Source organism: Monodelphis domestica, chromosome 2 (genome assembly GCF_027887165.1).
Source record: "Monodelphis domestica isolate mMonDom1 chromosome 2, mMonDom1.pri, whole genome shotgun sequence".
NCBI lineage: Eukaryota > Metazoa > Chordata > Mammalia > Didelphimorphia > Didelphidae > Monodelphis > Monodelphis domestica.
The window spans coordinates 372,274,158-372,292,473 of record NC_077228.1 but is presented as its reverse complement, the minus strand read 5'-3'; the positions used below and the strand labels follow the sequence as shown (position 1 = coordinate 372,292,473).

Below are 18,316 nucleotides of genomic sequence, written 5' to 3'. Positions count from 1 at the left end.
CCCCTGCTAACTATATATAGAATTAGAGGATTCTAGATTTACTATGTAATGGACCTGAAGGGATCATCTAGTTCAACACTTTCACTTTACAGTTGAGGAAAGTGAGGTCAAGAGAGAATTAAGAGACTCACCTAAGGTTGCACAGGTAATAAGTGCCAGAGTTAATCTGTTTTGAATAGTACAATTGATGGGTCATAATAATAATAGCTATATAGCACTTATCATGTGGCAGGCACTTTAAAGTGCTAAGAACTTGAAAATCATCTCATTTTGTTCTTGACAACAACCCTGAGAGGAGGTACTATTATATTCATTTTACAGAGGAGAAAATTGAAACAAAGATTTAGTGACTTGCCCAGTTATTTAACTGATACCAAGAATGTTTTTAAATTAGGATGATTTTCCTAAAACTTGGGTCTGACAATATTATCCTCCTACTTAGTAAGCTCCAGTGGCTCCCTATCACTTTTAGGATCACTTATGAAATCCTCTGTTGAGTATTTAAAATCCTTCACAATAGAGTTCACTGCTCTGATCAATTTAGTGAACTAAGACAATTCCAAATGACCCATGATGAAAAATTGTATCCACCTCCAGAGAGAGAACTAATGAACTCAATGAAGATTGTTTTTCACTTTCTTTATGTTGCTTGCTTTTAATTTTTACAACATGGCTAATATGGAATTTTGTTTTGCATGACTTCACATGTATAATGGGTATTCTATTGCCTGTCTTCTTAATGGGTGGGGGAAGGACTGGAGGGTGGGAGAAAATTCAAAATTAAAAAAAATAAATGTTCTCTCTCTCTCTCTCTCTCTCCCTCTCCTCTCTCTCTCTCTCTCTCTCTCTCTCTCTCTCTCTCTCTCCCTCCCTCCCTCCCTCCCTCCCCCCATATCCATATAAAATGCTTTATGACCCTAGACCCTTCTTAACTCTTCAGCCTTCTTTACTTCCTTCTACTTCCTCTGTGATCCACCGAAGGACAACATTGGCCATTTTGCCACTTCTTATAGGTGATACTCTTTCCCAGCTTCTTTCTTTTTCCTGTTGTCTGTCATGCCTGGAATGCTCTCCTTCCTCATCTCAAGGCTGAATTTCAATCCCATCTTCTGCAAGAGCTCTTTCCTGGTGGTCCTCTACTGCTGTTGCCTGATCTCTAAGGTCACCTTCTATCTACTATATATACCATATGTTCATATGGGCTATTCATGCCTGACTTGTAATAGAGTCTTGTAAGCTCATATTGATCTGATTAGCCACAGTTGGACACAGTGTACATTGACTCCAACATAGTGATGTCATTTTGGTCATCTTCAAGTACAAAGGACAACAACCAACCAGCCAATCATATACACTGTTATGTTGTTTGCGTGTTATTGCCCCTATTAGAACGCGAGTTCTTGAGGGCAGGGCATTTCTTTGCATTCTCAGTGTATAGCTCAGTGTCTGATACTTAGTAAAGGCTTAATCAATGCTTTTGAATGGATGATTATGGACAAATGAGATTGGAGTTAAATTAAAAGAGACAGATGGATGTAGTAGAAAGAGGCTTCAAATCAGGAGACAGAGTTCTAGGCCTGCCTCTGTCATTAATTTCCTGCATTAATTTGGGCAGGTCACTCTCTGAGTTTCCTTTTTTCTCATTTGTAAAATGAGGTTATTTAACTAGCTACTATATCTGTATCACTCCTCCTTCTTAACATTCCATCAGCCTATAACTCAAAAAACTTTTCAGCCAGTGAGATTTATTGACTTCAACATAAAAGAGATATTCTCTGCTAGGGTTTCCTTAGGTACAGTCCTGGTAAAGTGGGAGGGGTGCTGGGTACAGATTTATGATTCCCAGCATGTTTTGGCCTAGTCTACCATTGGTCTGTCTTACACTGTAGTCACTTTTAGAGTCAGTCATGATTTTTGATTATGTGTCATGAATAAGTATTATAGCCATGGAATATAGAAAGTTTATATTTATAAGTGATTAGAGAAGGATGCTTTATCCAGGCTTGGGTATTTCTCATCATTTCAGAAAGCAGCCACAGTCCTCTCCTGTGATCATAGGATTTAGAGGTAGGAAGAACTTTAATGTCATCTAGTCATCCCCTTCATTTCATTATCTACATCTCACACAGAATAAAATTCACTTTTCCCCAAATATATGGATGGTTTGGTAAATTATTTAGATTGATATTCAAACTTTTACATGACTTGGACTTCTATAAATAGAATGCCATTACTACTAAGCAGTGTGGTGTTGATAGATGATAGATGGAGATCATGATCCATGGATCATGGAATCAGGAAGACCTGGGATTGAATTCTACCTCATGCACTCACTAGATGCATGATTCCTTGCTTGTGATTTAGCTTCCTGGTCTTCTTTTCACTACCTGTTTTGAAAATGATCTAGAAACTTTGGGAGGGCTTATTCTTTTTTTTCCCAAAAACTTTCCCAACCTCTTGCTCTCCACACAAAATCCATTAGCTCTTACTCTGTCTCCTTCACCAAGGCCACCCACCTTCTTGTTTCAAAAAGACCCTCTCTTCTCATATGTTTTCAGTTCTTAAATCACAATCAAATAAACTCGATCATTATTCCTGAAAAAGTAGTATTAGTCTATCCTTTGTGGCTTTACTCACCATCCTAGCCACTTTTCAACCCAAAATGTCCAATTCAATGACCACCATTCCCCTTTATGTTTCACTTGCCCTTTTCGAATTTAAGTTATGAATTGGTACCACCATTCTGAAAATCTGTTTGTTATTATGCAAGTAAAATGACTAAAATATCCATATCCTTTGACCCAGAGATTACCCTGCTGGGCATATAATGCAAGAAAGACTGACAAAAATGTTTCTAAATAGACTAAAGTTTTTATAGTGATACTTTTTGTGGTAGCAAAACATTGGAAACAAAGTAGAAGCTTATCAACTGGGGAAATATCAACAAATTGTGGCGTGTGGGTGAGATGGAATATCATTGATCTATAAAAACAGGGAACATGATGAATATAGAGAAACGAGATCAGAATTATATGAACTGATGGCAAAGTGAAATAAGACGAGACAAGAAAACAATAAATACCAACTTTTGTTGTTCAGTCATTTCAGACAAGTCCAACTTTTCATGACCCCATTTGGTTTGTGTTTTTGTTGTTTTTTTGCAAAGACATTAGATTTCCTTCTCCATAATGAGGCAGTGTTAAGGGTTGCATAGCTAAGAAGTTATGGAGACCAGGTTTGAACTCAGGAGGATGAGTCTTCCTGACTCCAGGCCCTTCACTCTACCACTGTGTCACCTAGCTACCCATATATACCAACTACAATAACGTAAAAGGAAAGAACAACTTCAAGACCATCGAAAGTGAATGTTGTGAAATTACAAAGAAGAAGCATAACCTCAATTGAAGAGATATAAGAAAGCAACTTCTCTCCCCTCCCTGCCCCCATTGGAGAGGGAATACATGGGTATGGAACATGGCAAATGACATCAGATGGTTATGATGTGTTGATTGGTTTTGTGTATTTTTTTCTTCTTTTTAAAATTACTTATGATAAAGAATAGCTCTCTGGAAGAGGCAGGAGGACATTTAGGTGATTTAAAATATATCAATAAAAATCTATTAAAAATAATATAAACTCCTAGAAGGCAGAGATAGTTTTTGCTTTCTTTCTCATAACTCCAATGATTAGTGCAGTGCTTGGCACATGATGAATGCTTATAGATACTTTTCATTCATTCATTCATTCATTCATTCATTCATTCATTCATTCATTCTCTCTTGACCTCCATTTCTTCATCTGTTAAATAAGGTGATTAGCATTTAATGAACTTTATCTAGCTCTAAATCTGTAATTCTTTGAGTTGCTACATTTCTGGCACCTTTTTTGATTTTCTGATTTATTTATCTTGGATTATAGACATACTTTTTTCTCTTTTATTTCCTTTTTTCTTTTTTTCTTCCTCTTTCTATTTCTTTTTTTTTACCTTTCTATCTTTTTTGCAGACCCTAGATTTTAGAGTCCCTAAAAGTACTTTTTCTTCTCTCTCTTTCTCTTTCCTTTCCTTTCCTCTTTGTTTCTCTTTTCTCCAGCATTGCTCCTAGAATCAGAGGAGCTGGGAAGCCACACCAATCAAAGTATCTACATTGTTGACAAAGTTACTCCTTCCCACCACCCCCCTTTTGATCTGGAAAATAAGAACAACAACAAAGACTTTTTTTAAAAAACCCTTACTTTCCATCTTAGACTCAATACTGTGTGTTGGTTCCAAGGCAAAAGAGCAGTAAGGGCTTAGGCAATGGGGTGTAAGTAACCTGTCCAGGGTCACACAGCTAGGAAGTGTCTGACACCAGATTTCAACCCAGAACCTCCCATCTCTAGGCCTTGCTCTCAATCCCCTGAGCCACCTAGATGGCCCCAACAACAACAACAAAATCTTACCACATGGTAGAATGTGCAGAGGGATTCTAAAACACATCAGGGATCTGTCTTCCTAGCTTCTGAAGCCAGTGTTACTCCTATCATCTCTTGCTGCCTGAAAGCCCAAAGTCCCCTTCTCTAGCAAGCTATTTGATCTGTGCCTCTGCCCCAGCCTCCTCTTAGACCCTTCCCAAGGATGTTCATTTTCTGATGTTGGAGGACAGATTCAGCAAAGGGGGAGGAAGAGTGAACCATCAAGAAATAAGACACACCGTTTACAATTAGTTTCAGGATATTATGGTATTGTGGTACCATTATGGGGCAGGCAAAGTGTTTTTTCTTAATAATAAGATACACCTACATACCTATACTCATTCTAGCAAACAGGAATAACAAAATGCTTATTCAGGGCTCTCTGTACTTACTAGCCATGTAGCCCTGGACAAGCTATTAAATACATGTTAAATAAAATGAATTTAATATAATCTTTCTATGCCCAAGTCATAAAGTCTGTATAAAACAGAAAAAACAATACTTATATTACCTCATCATTATTCTCATCAATAAGAATTTATTAAGAGCTTATCAAGCTTTGTATTAAGTATAGGAGATATGAGGGAGAACATACAAATAACTATGTATGTATAAGATCTATACCGTGTAAACGGGAAGTAATAGTAGAGGGAAAAAGCACTAGAACTGGGAAGGCCTCAAGAAAGGCCTCTCACAGAAGGCTAGATTTGAATTGAATCTTGAATGAAGACAGGAAGGAGAGATGAGGCTTATGAAATATCCAATAAAAACTCATGGAGTTGGGGAGCTCAGAGGATAGAGCCAGGTCTAGAGATGAGAAGTCCTTAGTTCAAATCTGACTTCAGACACTTCCTAGTTGTGTGACCCTGAGCAAGTCACTTGCCTAGCCCTTACCACTCTTCTGCCTTAGAACCAATATTTAGTATCAGTTCTAAGACTAAAGGTAAGGGTTTTCTTAAAAGTCGTGGAGATAGAGCTGTGTAGGAGAACAACAAGGAATCCAGTGTCTCTGTATCATATAGTATGGGGGCGGGGTAGGGTAGGGAGAAGATTAACACCTGAGAAGGCTGGAAAAGTAGGAAGGGCTTTAAAGTCAAATAGAGGACTTATTTCAAGGTAATAGGGCAACCACCATAATGGTAAGAACAGAGTAGGGAAAAGATTTGAGGCAGAGAGAAAAACTGGAAAGCTGTTGCTACTGTCTTCACATGAGTTGATGAGGACCAAGGTGGTGGCTATTTGAATAGAGAGAAGGAAACATATCTGAGAGAGGTGGGGAAGGTAGAAACCACAATCTTGGACAACAGATTGAGATTTGAGCTGAGTTTAAGATATCTATGGGACATCCAACTTCTGGTGTCTAATTGGCAGCTGGAAATATGAGACTGGAGATCAGGACTGAGATCAGGACTAGATAAGTATAGAGATAATTGAATCCATGGGAGCCATTGAGACCATGAAGTTGGATAGTATAGTGGGAGAAGAGAAAGAGATCCAAGAAAGAGCCCTAAGGGTGGCCCATGGTGAATGGATGTGATCTGGGGAAAGAACCAGCAAAGGAGAATGAGAAGTAGTCCAAAAGGTAGGGGAAAAAACCAGAGCAGAGAGCAGTGGTCACAAACATCCAGAGAGGGGAAGAGTATCCAAAGAAGGTGCTTGCTAATATCAAAGTCTGCAAAGAGTCCAGAAGTCTGTGGACTGAGAAAAGGCCATTCTGTTTGTCCACTAAGAGATCCTCAGTAATGCTGGAGAGAGTAGTTTCAGTTGAAAGATGAAGGTAGAAGCCAGACAACAGAGAGTTTCAAAGACAGTAAGAATGGAGGCCATGACTGAATGGCTAACCCCACCCCTATCCTTAAGAATACGGGAAGTAAAGGTGCCATTTGGAAATGCTTTACTCAGAGCCAGCAGGAACACTGAGATCACAGAATGGTAGCATGATTAAGATTAAGACTGAAGAGTGGTGAGAATGAGAATGATAAAAGGGACAATTTGCTGGAGCAAATGGGTTGGAATGGGATCAAGGGTTCACTTAGAGGAGTTGGCCTTAGCAAGAAGGGTCACATCTTTATGTGAGAAAGGGTGCAAAGGAGGAGATTCTGGGGAAAGGCTTTTGAGTGATGAGAGATGAAAGGGATGATTAGTGCTGATCAATGAGCTAATGTTATGTTAAGCACTTTGTAAAATGTCAGCTATTATTAGTCGACGATACATTATACTTACTATTCTATTGGTTATGGCAATTATTTCTCTCTTTATGCTAGCCATATTCTCATCATCATAATGGCTCTCATTTATATATTGCTTTCAAGTTTGAAAAGCATTTTACCCACACATCTCATCTGAGCCTCACAACAAGCCAATAATAGCACCCTGCAACATGGGTGCTATTATTATCTTTATGTTATAGATGAGGTTAATAGAGGTTAAGTTATTTATATGGGTCACATAACTAGCATCTAAGGCTAGATTCAAAACCTGGTGTTCTTGATTCAGTTTCTGTCCTTCTATCCATTAAATCATATTGCCTAATTATACCTCTTTTCTGGGGGGCAGGGGTAGGCAGCTGGGTGGCATAGTGGATATAGAGTGCTAGGCTTGGAGTCAGTCATCTTCCTGAGTTCAAATCTGGCCTCAGACATTTACTTGGCTGTAGGGCTTGGGGCAAGTCACTTAATCTTGTTGGCCTCAGTTTCCTCATTTATAAAATGAGCTGGAGAAGGAAATGACAAAGTACTCCTATGTCTTTGTCGAAACAAAAACAAAAAGCAAATGGAATCATGAAGAATTAAATGTGACTGAACAACAATAGGTTCTTTTCTGGATGCCAAACATTTTCTGGCTTTCATGTCCTCATGTATAATAAATTAAGAATTTATAAGCCACCTAGATAGGCAAGGGCAGCCTTTTACCTCATTCTCCTGTTGAGGAAGAAGAGATAAGGGAGGGAGAAAGGAAGAAATACTGGAAGGTTCTGTTCTGTGTTCCTTCATAATAGGTTGCTGGGCAATGGCTCTGAGAACTCTTTTCAGAGGATTTGACTTGTGATCATTTGACTCACGGGCTTCCTGTGTGGTGGTTGAAAAATACAGGCAACTCTCTCTCTCTCTCTCTCTCTCTCTCTTTCTCTCTCTCTCTCTCTCTCTCTCTCTCTCTCTCTCTCTCTCTCTCTCTCTCTCTCTCTCTCTCTCCCCACCCCGTTCCTCCCTTCCTTTATGTTACTTTTTATATTCTTTGTATCCTCACTGTACAATGTAAGTTCCTTGAGTGCAAGTTCTGTTGTTTTTTTTTTTATAATTATGTATCCCTAGGGATGGACATATGGTCACTTAAAAAAGCTTTACCTTCTATCTTAAAATTGACACTAAGTATGAGTTCCAAGACAGATGGGCTGTAAGGGCTAAATAATTGGGATTCAATGACTAGCTCAGGGTCACATGCACAGCTGTGAAGTGCCTGAGGTCAGATTTGAACCCATGACTTCCTATCTCTAGTCTTTTCTATCCACTGAGCCACCTAGATACCCCATAATAGGTGCTTAATAAATGTCTTATTGACTGAATATTTGTGTATATATTGTATGTCCTGATAGAATGCAAACTTCTTAACTCTCTTTCTTTCTTTGTTTTGCCTTTGTATCCCTAACATAGTAGGAGCTTTAAAAATGTTTATTGAATTCAGTTGATTAGTAATTCATTAATGGGTCGTTCAGACTCTTCCATCCCTCCTCCAAATGCTTCTTTAGCATCTTCCAACAATCAACCAACAAGCATTTATTTGGGTCCTATTCTGAGCCACATACTGGGGATACAAAAACAATATAAAATTATTCCTGCCTTCAAGGAGCTTACATTCTATCCAGAAAGAAATCTGTGTGTGCGTGTGTGTGTGTGTGTGTGCGTGCGTGTGTGCGTGCATGCGTGTGTGCGTGCGTGCGTGCGTGCGTGTGTGTGTGTGTACACTTAGGGCAGAAGCAGAGCCAAAACTTCTCTTAGATGCTTTTTTATTTGTCAGCTCCCTCAGAGATTAGATGAATTAAGCATTTGAATTTATTTTATTTTTGTAGCTAATAAGATGTAGAGGATCTCTGTGGCTTTCTTTTATCCAAGTAGCACCACTCTCCAAAAGCTCAATAGGGAGAGGGTCAGTGTCTGGACCAACTCTTTCATTGATTAGAATGAACTCCCAGATGTGAATATTCCCATTGGTCAGAGGAGGTCAGCACCTCCTCTGCAGCTTACAGTCTAAGAGAGTTGCCTTCCGCCCTGAGAGGTTAAGTGATTTTGTCCAGGGTCATTCAGCCAGCTGTACTTGGAGCCACTCCCCACAACTGCCCATAAACTCCCAATATTATGAGTGACTGAGAGTTGACTGCCAGAGAAAGGTTTACCATGCCCCAGGGACCAGTCTGCTATGCTGATCTCTGCTTTTTTTCCTTTTCTTTTTTTGCATTGCTTCCTTGTCCAGCCAAAACCATCATCTCAGAAGATTACCTGGCAGATCCTGTGGGTATGAAGCGCTACAGTATGGACCCCTCTGATTCAGCCTTCAATTGCACGGGCTCTTCCTCCTCCTCCTTGTACTCTGGGAGGTTGAACTCTGGAGATGGATGCCTTGGGAGAGGCCTGCCTACTTCTTCCTGTAGTCACCGCTCTGGCTCCACGTCCACTAGTGGCCCCTCAGCTGTTGGCTTGAGGCACCAGGCATCCAGCCTCATGAGGAATGGCACTTATTTGGAAGGAAACAAAAGTGGTAACGTAATGCAACCCCCTGAATCTCATCCTTGTATAAGTTAGTCTTGGTCAGAGCTGAAGGGTCCTACAGAGAGGACTCTTGGGAAGGCAGCAATTTCTTCTAGAAAACTATACAATTGATAAATTTCCCCCCAAGTACAATATAGGAATGGAAGATCTGGCCTAGTGTGTTAGGATGCCCTGGTTCTATTCTTTTACTTCCTCCCATGTTCCTGCCTGTATCCTTTATGACAAAATATCACATTATCCTTAGCTCCCAGGCCACCAGGTCTCTGTAGATTGCATAATTTATATAGCTAGGCATGATAAAAAAAAAAAAAGCTCTCATGGATGTTTACTTTGCTCTACCCAATGCACATGAGCCATATCCAAAAGCCTCCCCCAGGCTCCAATCTGCTTCATCAGCCAGCCAGCTCCTTGTGACAGTCGGAGTAGAGAAGCAAGAAGTGGTGGGAGCCAGCTTTTCAAGGAAATGGCAAATCTGGGGTACGAAAGAAACCAGGACTCTTCTGTCAATTTGGGGGTTCATATCATAAGACTATAAACCCTGGTCTAAGCCATTTTCTTGGTGTGGCTTCCCAAGTTAGAATGATGGGATGAGCACTCTATTTCAGGTATCATTTTCCAAAGGGAGGAGTCCTTTCTTGTTCTATATTTGGGAGGGAAAACATTATCCTTGGTACCTTCCCATCTCCTTTTCTTTAATAAGAATAATAATAATGTTCAGGTGTTTCAGTAATGCTCAATTATTTCAGACTCTTCATGACCCCATTTGAGGTTTGTTTTGTTTTGTTTTTGACAAAGATACTAGCATTGTTTGGCATTTCCTTTTCCAGTTCATTTTACAGATGGAGAAACCGACACAGTTAGGCAAACACAGTTAGGAAGTATTTGAGACAAGATTTTAACTTGGGTCTTTTTGATTATAGGACCAGTGCTCTATCTACTGTGCCACCTAGATTCCAATAATAACGATAACAACAACATTGGTTTAGAGCTGCAAGGTTTTCAAAGTTTTTTACAAATATTATCTTATTTTATACTCACAACAACCCTAGATGGCAGTGGGTATTATCTCCCTTTCAGACTTCTGGGTCCTGCTCTCCTTCCTGGTAGATCACTTTTCTGTATTGCCTTCTGGTTGTCCTTAATATCAGTTCTGAGGTTGTGGTTGTGGTGTCCCCAGAGCTGGTTCTTCACAAGTGTCTTATCCTACAAAATTCATCCTTATTCTTTTATTTAGGAAAACTCCTATTTTCCCAGATTCAGTTAGGAGGAAAGCAATTCTATTACACTAACTAAATGGACTCGTTCTCTTTCTTTAATTCTACAAAGCACAACTCTGGAGTTGGCTGACAAAAATGTCAATAGTAGATATATGCTGTGGGATTCTGGGATCTATGAGCTTTTATTGTGATACATGTGACTTGATTGGTCACATAAACACCCACTTGCCAGGGAGATTGGCATTTCCTAGCATGGGAAATATGGGAAAATATAAAAAGCATTATTATAATGTGTTCTTCTTTGGATCATTTTGAATTTTGTTCCCTAGGAGGTAGCCTTCCTGACCTACTCCTAGATCAGGTTTTGGTTCAAAAATAGAGCCAGAACCAATATGAAGTTTGTACTAGGGTCACACTAAAGGATTTGCCAGAGTGAGAGTCTAGTAAGAGATGTGACCATAGCCCTGTGGTCATAAGATAAGTGACTGGAAAGAGGAGGAGAGTTAAAGAAATCAGATCTAACTTTATGGAAATTATTTTTTGAAAATATGTACAAGGATTGATTTTGACTTTATAATTGAATTTTTCAATGCAAAGGCCCCTAACCCAGAATGCAGGGACTAGATTCCTGGGAGTTAGAGCCTAAATTTCGGATGAGGAAGAAGCAATGGAAGAAGAATAGATATACCTGCTTTGCCCAGGAATGGTCTTGGCACTAGCAATGGTCTATAGGTTTAAAATACTCTGGTAGAGATTGGGGGTTGGAACAGGCAAAGATTTTGAATATGCATTGGACATTAAGATCTGCCTAAAAAAAAAAAAACAACTTCAATGTATCTGCTTAGAAATTTCACAGAAAAGTTCACATTAATAGTTATATGTCTCACTCCATTTTTTTAAAACAAGGAAACTGAAATCCACAGAGGGCAGGTGACTTGCCCAGGGTCACTTGGGTTTAGATGGGATTTGAACCAAATTTACCTGAAATTTTAAGGTAGAAAAGAGCTCCAACAAATAGGGGGGTGCAGAAAGGCTTCCTACAGAGGAGGCACATGAGCAAAGCCTTAAAGGAAGAAAGGAATTCTGAGAGGAGGAAGTAGGCAGAGATTTCATTTTGGACATGGGGGATATTCTATAGACATGGCAAGTTTAAATGAAATGTAGAATTCATGAAGATAGTAATGCAAAATAGGGAAGGAAAGATAATCTGGAGACAAAATGTGATGGATTATCAATGTCAAGAAGCTCCATGTTTGATCTGAGATATTGAAGGACTTTGAGCACAGTAGGGGCATGGTCATATTTGTGGTTTAAGAAAATTATTTTGTCAGTCATTTGTAGAATAGATTGGAAAGAGGAGAGATTGGAAGCTGAGAGTCCACTTAGGAGACTTTGGTTCTTAGCATGGTGAATACCAACAGATTTAGATAAATGCAGAAATCCTGTCATCTATAGCTTTTCTTTCAATATGTCCCTCCATTCTACCCTAACCCAACAAACAAGCATTTTTATTAAGGACCTATTATGTATCAGGTGCAGAGCTAGGTGAGACAAAGACAAGAATAAAATAATCTCTGCCTTTGGTCAAACCTTTGACAATATAGTAGGACTTAATTTTACATAATCCGTATGTTCCAAGACACTTCTTGTAAGTTGAAAATTGTGCAAAATGGCGAATTCCATTATTCAATAAGTATTTCTTGTATGGACATACATAGGCAACTTTATGACTTTTCTTGGGTTTATCAGTGCTACCAGCATCACTGCTCTTGTACGTTGGGGCCATTTTAAACAGCTAAATAGTATTAATGAAACAAAGAGAAGCACTGCTCTGATGCAGACATGATTTATTATGAGCAGAAACTCAAGACAAAGACTGATGTAGGCTAATGTTTGGTGCAAAACAATGTAATGACTCACCCTAACACTTCTCAGAGCAAGAGTGAACATGATTGGACAAACCTCTGCAAGACTATGCCACTTGGGGAAATGGTACAGATCTAGCATGTAATTCAAATTTTTATTTCACATATTTTTATGCCTTTATTTTTTTCAATTGCCAAGTGCACAAACATGATTTCATGATCTGAGTTTTCGTAAAATGAGATCCTATTATACTATATTTTTTTTCTTGTTAAGGTCTCATCAGTCACTAAACAGCTTGACTCCTCTGAATGGTGCTGAAGTCACCCAATCCACTCAAGATGCTGCTCATTATTGTTCTAAAAAATCACACTCCAAATGAAAGCGCTATGCTATTTCTAGGACTTGCAGTGATTTAGTCCAGAAATTTGGGGAAGGCTCCCAGTCACATCTCCCTCCCCATGATGTAAATTGAAATCACGTATCTTCTGCAGTCCTGATAACCATGCAGAAGGCCATATGCAGATGGCAAGCATCCAGTGACATGAGGAACCACTTGACTTTCTCCTCTAGTGAATTACTTGATCAGTCTTCCTGCTATCTTGATGCAGGTGACTGGGCTTATCTGTCACACTTGTCACCATAATGTGAAGAGTGTGTGTACATGGCCCACGCTTCCCTGGTTTCTGCTTTGGTATTCAGGTGAAGAAATTCTCTGAGAGTGTTTCTGTTTCTCAGCCAAGAGAGAATTGCTGAGAAATATGAGATTTTAAATAACTAAAACTTTCTGACTTTTGCATTTACCAGCAGATTTCGAAGGATTCTCATCTATAATTAGATCCAAACTTCAGTATTCAAAATTCAGAAACAGGTTGAATCAGATCTTAGTGCAGTCTGAATTTTTATTTATTGTATACTGTTATTTTGCTGGGTTAGAGTTTGGGGTTGTCTTGGGAGAGAATTAGAAGTCTGAATGCTCAATATTTATAAAGCTATCAGAGCCATAATCACCAAATATAAAATTCCATATCTTCAGCAGATCTTTACATCACCCAAATGAATTGTCATAGTTAGGTTCACCATTTATAACAAGTAACATTTTTATAGACTTTAAAGTTTGCAAAGGGTATCATCAATCCAATCCCCTCCCTTCCTCTTTTCTCTCCTTTCCTTCCCATTCCCTTCCTTCTTTCCTTCTCTCTCCTCTCATTCCTTCAGTAGGTGGCCAAGCATTTATTAAGTTCTTACTATGTGTCAGGTATCATGTGATAGATTTTGGGAATACAAAGATGAGAACAAAAGTCCATACCCTCAAGGAACTTATTTTCTTTTTTCTCTCTGTCTCTCTGTCTCTGTCACTGTCTCTATCTCTCTCCCAGTGTATACACACTCACACTCTTTGCTCATTTTTCTCCTCTAACACCCTGCTTGATTTCAGTGTGTTTGACCTTTTTGGCTAAACTATAAATCCCCTCAAGTTAGGGAATGAAGTTTTTGTTAAGTTTTTTTCCCCCTAAAGCACCAACTCCATTGCCTTTCCTTTCCTGTTCTTTAATAGAATCTCATCTGCTAATTTAGTGGCAGCTAACTAGCTCATGGGCTTTGCTATACATATATATATATATATGCATATATATATATATGTGTGTGTGTGTGTGTGTGTGTATATATGTGTGTATATATATATATATATCACATGTTCATGTAAGTACATAGATAATAGAGATCTTTCCACATTGAAGCTTGTCTTAAAACATGTCCTAGGTCACTATTTTCTAACTTTAAGAAAAAGGAAGCATCTCTATGGTGTTTCTACAACCTCAACACAGGATAAGAGATGTAGCTGGGAAGAACAATCAGCAAATTCAAGAGTTAAAACTGGCCAAGTATCCTTTATTATTTGTTTATGGACAGAGCATTTAAATACCTGGCTAAACTAATGTCCTGGCTACTATATTAAGAAGTGTAAAATTCAAATCTGGGGGCAGCTGAGTGGCTCAATGGATTGAGAACCAGACCCAGAGACAGGAGGTCTTGGGTTCAAATGTGGCCTCAGACATTTCCTAGCTTTGTGATCTTTGGCAAGTCACTTAACCCCATTGCCTATCCTTTACCACTCTTCTGCCTTGGAACCAATACACAATATTGATTCTAAGATGCTGGATAAGGGCTTAGAAAAAATTCAAATCTACTTGTGGAAGTTTAAATATATTTGCATTCAAACACCATCTCTTCCTTGTCTTAATGGAGGTAGAACATCTAATCTGAAATAAACCATTGAGTAGCTTTGACAAATAAAGAACCCTAATCCACGAATTTGCTAATTGTTTTTTCCTAAGGTATTAGCTTGTGTTCAGTGAAGTTTGTATAATTTAACAGATGTGTCTAAGGAAATTTTACCTTAAGAAAACGCATTTCCTTTTGCAACTAAAGCAAGCACAAATCCCAAATGTCTGTCTGAAATTCTTAGCTTTTGTTCATTACTAATAGATTTGGAGGTCTCGGTTCTTCCTTCCTCGCCAAAAATGTAACTCTCTTTTTTATGAATCATTCTAGGGATTTTCCATTTGTACCCACTCCCCCTCCCCCCAATAGCAATACATTCCTCCTTCACTTTAACCTGTAACGTGGCAGGACTATTATACAGTTCCTACCAAATTAGTATTTTAAAAAAAGTTTTTAAACCGTTGGTTACAGCACTGATGCAAATGTATACCATTTCTGATATGTTGTGGGTTAAAAAGGCTTTTGTGGGCTAGTGTCAGATCCCAGGCTCCATTTATGACATTGTTTCTATGAAAAGGTACAGAAATGAGTTCCACGTGGGATAGAAATTGAAATATCTTTCACCCTCCACCTTCCAAACTGTTCTACAATAGGAAAAGTCCTGGTTCTAGAAAGAGAGGCCTTAGGTTCAAAACTTACCTCTATATTCCACTTCACCCCTCCTGACATTTTCACTGATTATCTTCCCACCCTGACTACTATCCTATAGCTTCTCTTAATTACAGTGTCTTCCTCCTATTAATTCTTTCCTTTTTGTCCTGGCGTTAGGGACTACTGCGTTTTTGCTTCTTTCTTTCTCCATCTCTTAGCACAGTTCCTGACATATTGTAGGTAGTGATTATCGATGGAGTAACTTAGATACCTCAATGGCTTTAAAGAAGTCAGTTCCCCCTGGGCTTCTGTTTTTCTCATCTGGAGAGGGGAATCAGCATAGATTTCTGACTCTAGAACAAAGCACCTTTGATCCATCAAGAGTTCTAGGAAGGTCAGGGGCAGCTGGGCAGCTCAGTGGATTGAGAGTCAGACCTAGAGATGGGAGGTCCTGGGTTCAAATCTGTCCTCAGACACTTCCCAGCTGTGTGACCCTGGGCAAGTCATTTAACCCCCATTGCCTAGCCCTTACCACTCTTCTGCCTTGGAGCCAATACAGAGTATTGACTCCAAGACAGAAGGTAAGGGTTTAAAAAAAAAAAGTTCTGTCTCCCTTCCTCCCACTGCAGGGGAGCTTTGTGCATGTGTCAGGACACTGATAGGCATTCTGACCTAGAAGGGACCTTAAAGGCCCTATGGTATAACACCCCCACCCCATTTGATATATGGGGAAACTGTATCCAAATTGGTGAACTGACTTGTCTAAGTGCACAAAAGTATTAAGTGATAAGAGTAGGGTTTGAACCCAGAACTTCTAACTCCAAACCCAATGTTCTTTTTATTAGTCCCAACAGGGTTTCCACTTAAATGGAAACATAAATTATATATATATTTTAAAGAATTCATTTCTATTTGAGAAACTGCAGATAGGAAACCTGAGTGGGAGTGGGGCGTCTCATAACAATGAAGGACCACCCCTTTTCCATTTTTAACTAGACTTCCTCTGTTCAACCCTCCCAACTTGAGTATTATGAAAAGAAGGATTCTGATAGAAGTGGAGGTGGCATATGTAGAGGGAAACCACTATATACTTCAATTCATGTAAATTCAAATTTTTTTCCCTTCTTAATCCTTTATTTAAAAAAAATTTATTTAATTAGTCAATTTAGAATATTTTTCCATGGTTACATCATTCATGTTCTTTCCCTCCCCTCTTCCCTGCCCCCTCCCAGAGCCAATGAGCAATTCCACTGGGTTTTACGTGTGTCATTGTTCAAAACCTATTCCCATATTATTATTATTTGCAATAGGGTGATCATTTAGAGTCTACATCCCTAATCATATCCCCATCGAATCATGTGATCAAGCAGTTGTTTTTCTCCTGTGTTTCTACTCCCACAGTTCTTTCTCTGGATGTGGACAGTGTTCTTTCTCATAAGTCCCTCACAATTGTCCTGGGTTATCGCCTTACTCCTAGTAGAGAAGTCCATTATGTTTGATTGTGCCACTGTATATCAGTCTCTGTGTAGTGTTCTCCTGGTTCCACTCCTTTTGCTCTGCATCAGTTCCAATTCCTGCAGTTCATTATTCCTTACAGCACAATAGTTTTCCATCACCATCATATACCACAATTTGTTCAGCCATTCCCCAATCGATGGACACTCCCTCATTTTCCAATTTTTTGCCACCACAAAGAGCACAGCTATGAATATTTTTGTATATTTTAAATTATTATCTCTTTAGGGTACAAATCTAGTAGTCGCATTCCTAGATTTTCAAAGGGTGTGCATTTTTTTAGTGCCCTTTGGGCATAGTTCCAAGTTGCCTTTCAGAAATGTTGGATCAATTCACAACTCCACCAGCAATGAATTAGTGTCCCAGTTTTGCCATATCCCTGCCAACATTTCTTTCTTTCTTTTGCTGTCAAGTTGGCCAATCCAAATTTTTAAAAGATGTTTCATATCTGAGGCAACTAGATGGTGCAATGGATAGCATATTGAACCTGAATTCAAATCCAGCCTCAAACACTTAATAGCTGTGTGACTCTGGACAAGTCATGACCTAAGTTACCTCATCTGTAGAATAGTGAATTTAATAGCACCTATCTCCCATGGTTATTATTAGGATTAAATGACATAATATTTGTAAAGTACTATGCAAATCTTAGAACCCTATATAAATAAATGCTATCCACCTGCTTTCAAAGAAGTAAGGCAGCATAGGGGATAGATACAGGAAGTAGGAAATACCTGAGCTCAAATCTCATTTCTGACACTTATTAGTCTGCAACAAGCCATTTCTGATCCCTATTTTTCCTCATCTGTAAATGTGAGGTTGATACCTTTCATATCTTCCTCACATCTTTTCTAGAGGCTCAATGAGATGATCCATCAGTGCATATATACACATACATACACACATAAGTCTATATGTATGTTACATAGATACATGTATATGATTATACATGTGATATGTTTGTGTTTATATATATTGTATATATGTGTGTGTGTGTAGAGAAAAAACTGGAAGAAAGAAGGGGAGAGACAGATAAAGAGAAGAGAGACAGAGGGAGAGAAAGAATGAGAAACAGAGAGATAGTTAGAGACAGGCAAAGAGAGGCAGACAGAGAGAGAAATATAAAGAGACAGAAACAGCAAGACAAATAAAAAAAGAGAGAGTTAGAGACAGACAAAGAAAGAGAGAATGAGAAACAGAGAAATAGAGAAAGACAGAGGAAGAGAGAATGAGAATCTCCACCTGCTTGGAGTGATGGGTAAATGCCAGATATTGTTCTCATTTAATCCTTGCAACAAACTATAAAGCAAAAAATATTAGCGTTTCCATTTTACACATGGAAAAATTGAGACCTGAGCTGAGGTAACTTGACTTAGTTCCTAGTTGGTGATGGGCCCAGGAAGCATGTGGTAAAATGCAAAGAGTTCTGGATTTGGAATTAGGAAGTCTTAGTTTGAGTCCTGATCCAGACACTTATTTGCTGTGTGTCCTTGGGCAAGTTACTTAACTTCTCTGTGCCTCAGTCTCTTTATAAAATGGGGATCATAATGGTACCCACCTGAAGTTCAAATGAAATATTGTGTGTAAAATTCTTTGGAAGACTTGAAGTGCTCATTGAATGTCAACTAT

The 18,316-nt window shown here is 38.9% G+C and overlaps 1 protein-coding gene across 1 annotated transcript in view; it reads left to right on the top strand.

Moving 5' to 3' along the window:
- Positions 1-18,316, top strand: part of SCML4 (Scm polycomb group protein like 4) — a 206,755-nt gene that overhangs the window by 173,840 nt on the left and 14,599 nt on the right. Inside the window, exon 7 of the mRNA XM_056818637.1 lies at positions 8,920-9,204. Coding sequence (XP_056674615.1) covers positions 8,920-9,204 — 285 coding nt within the window. The remainder of the gene's footprint in view (positions 1-8,919; positions 9,205-18,316) is intronic.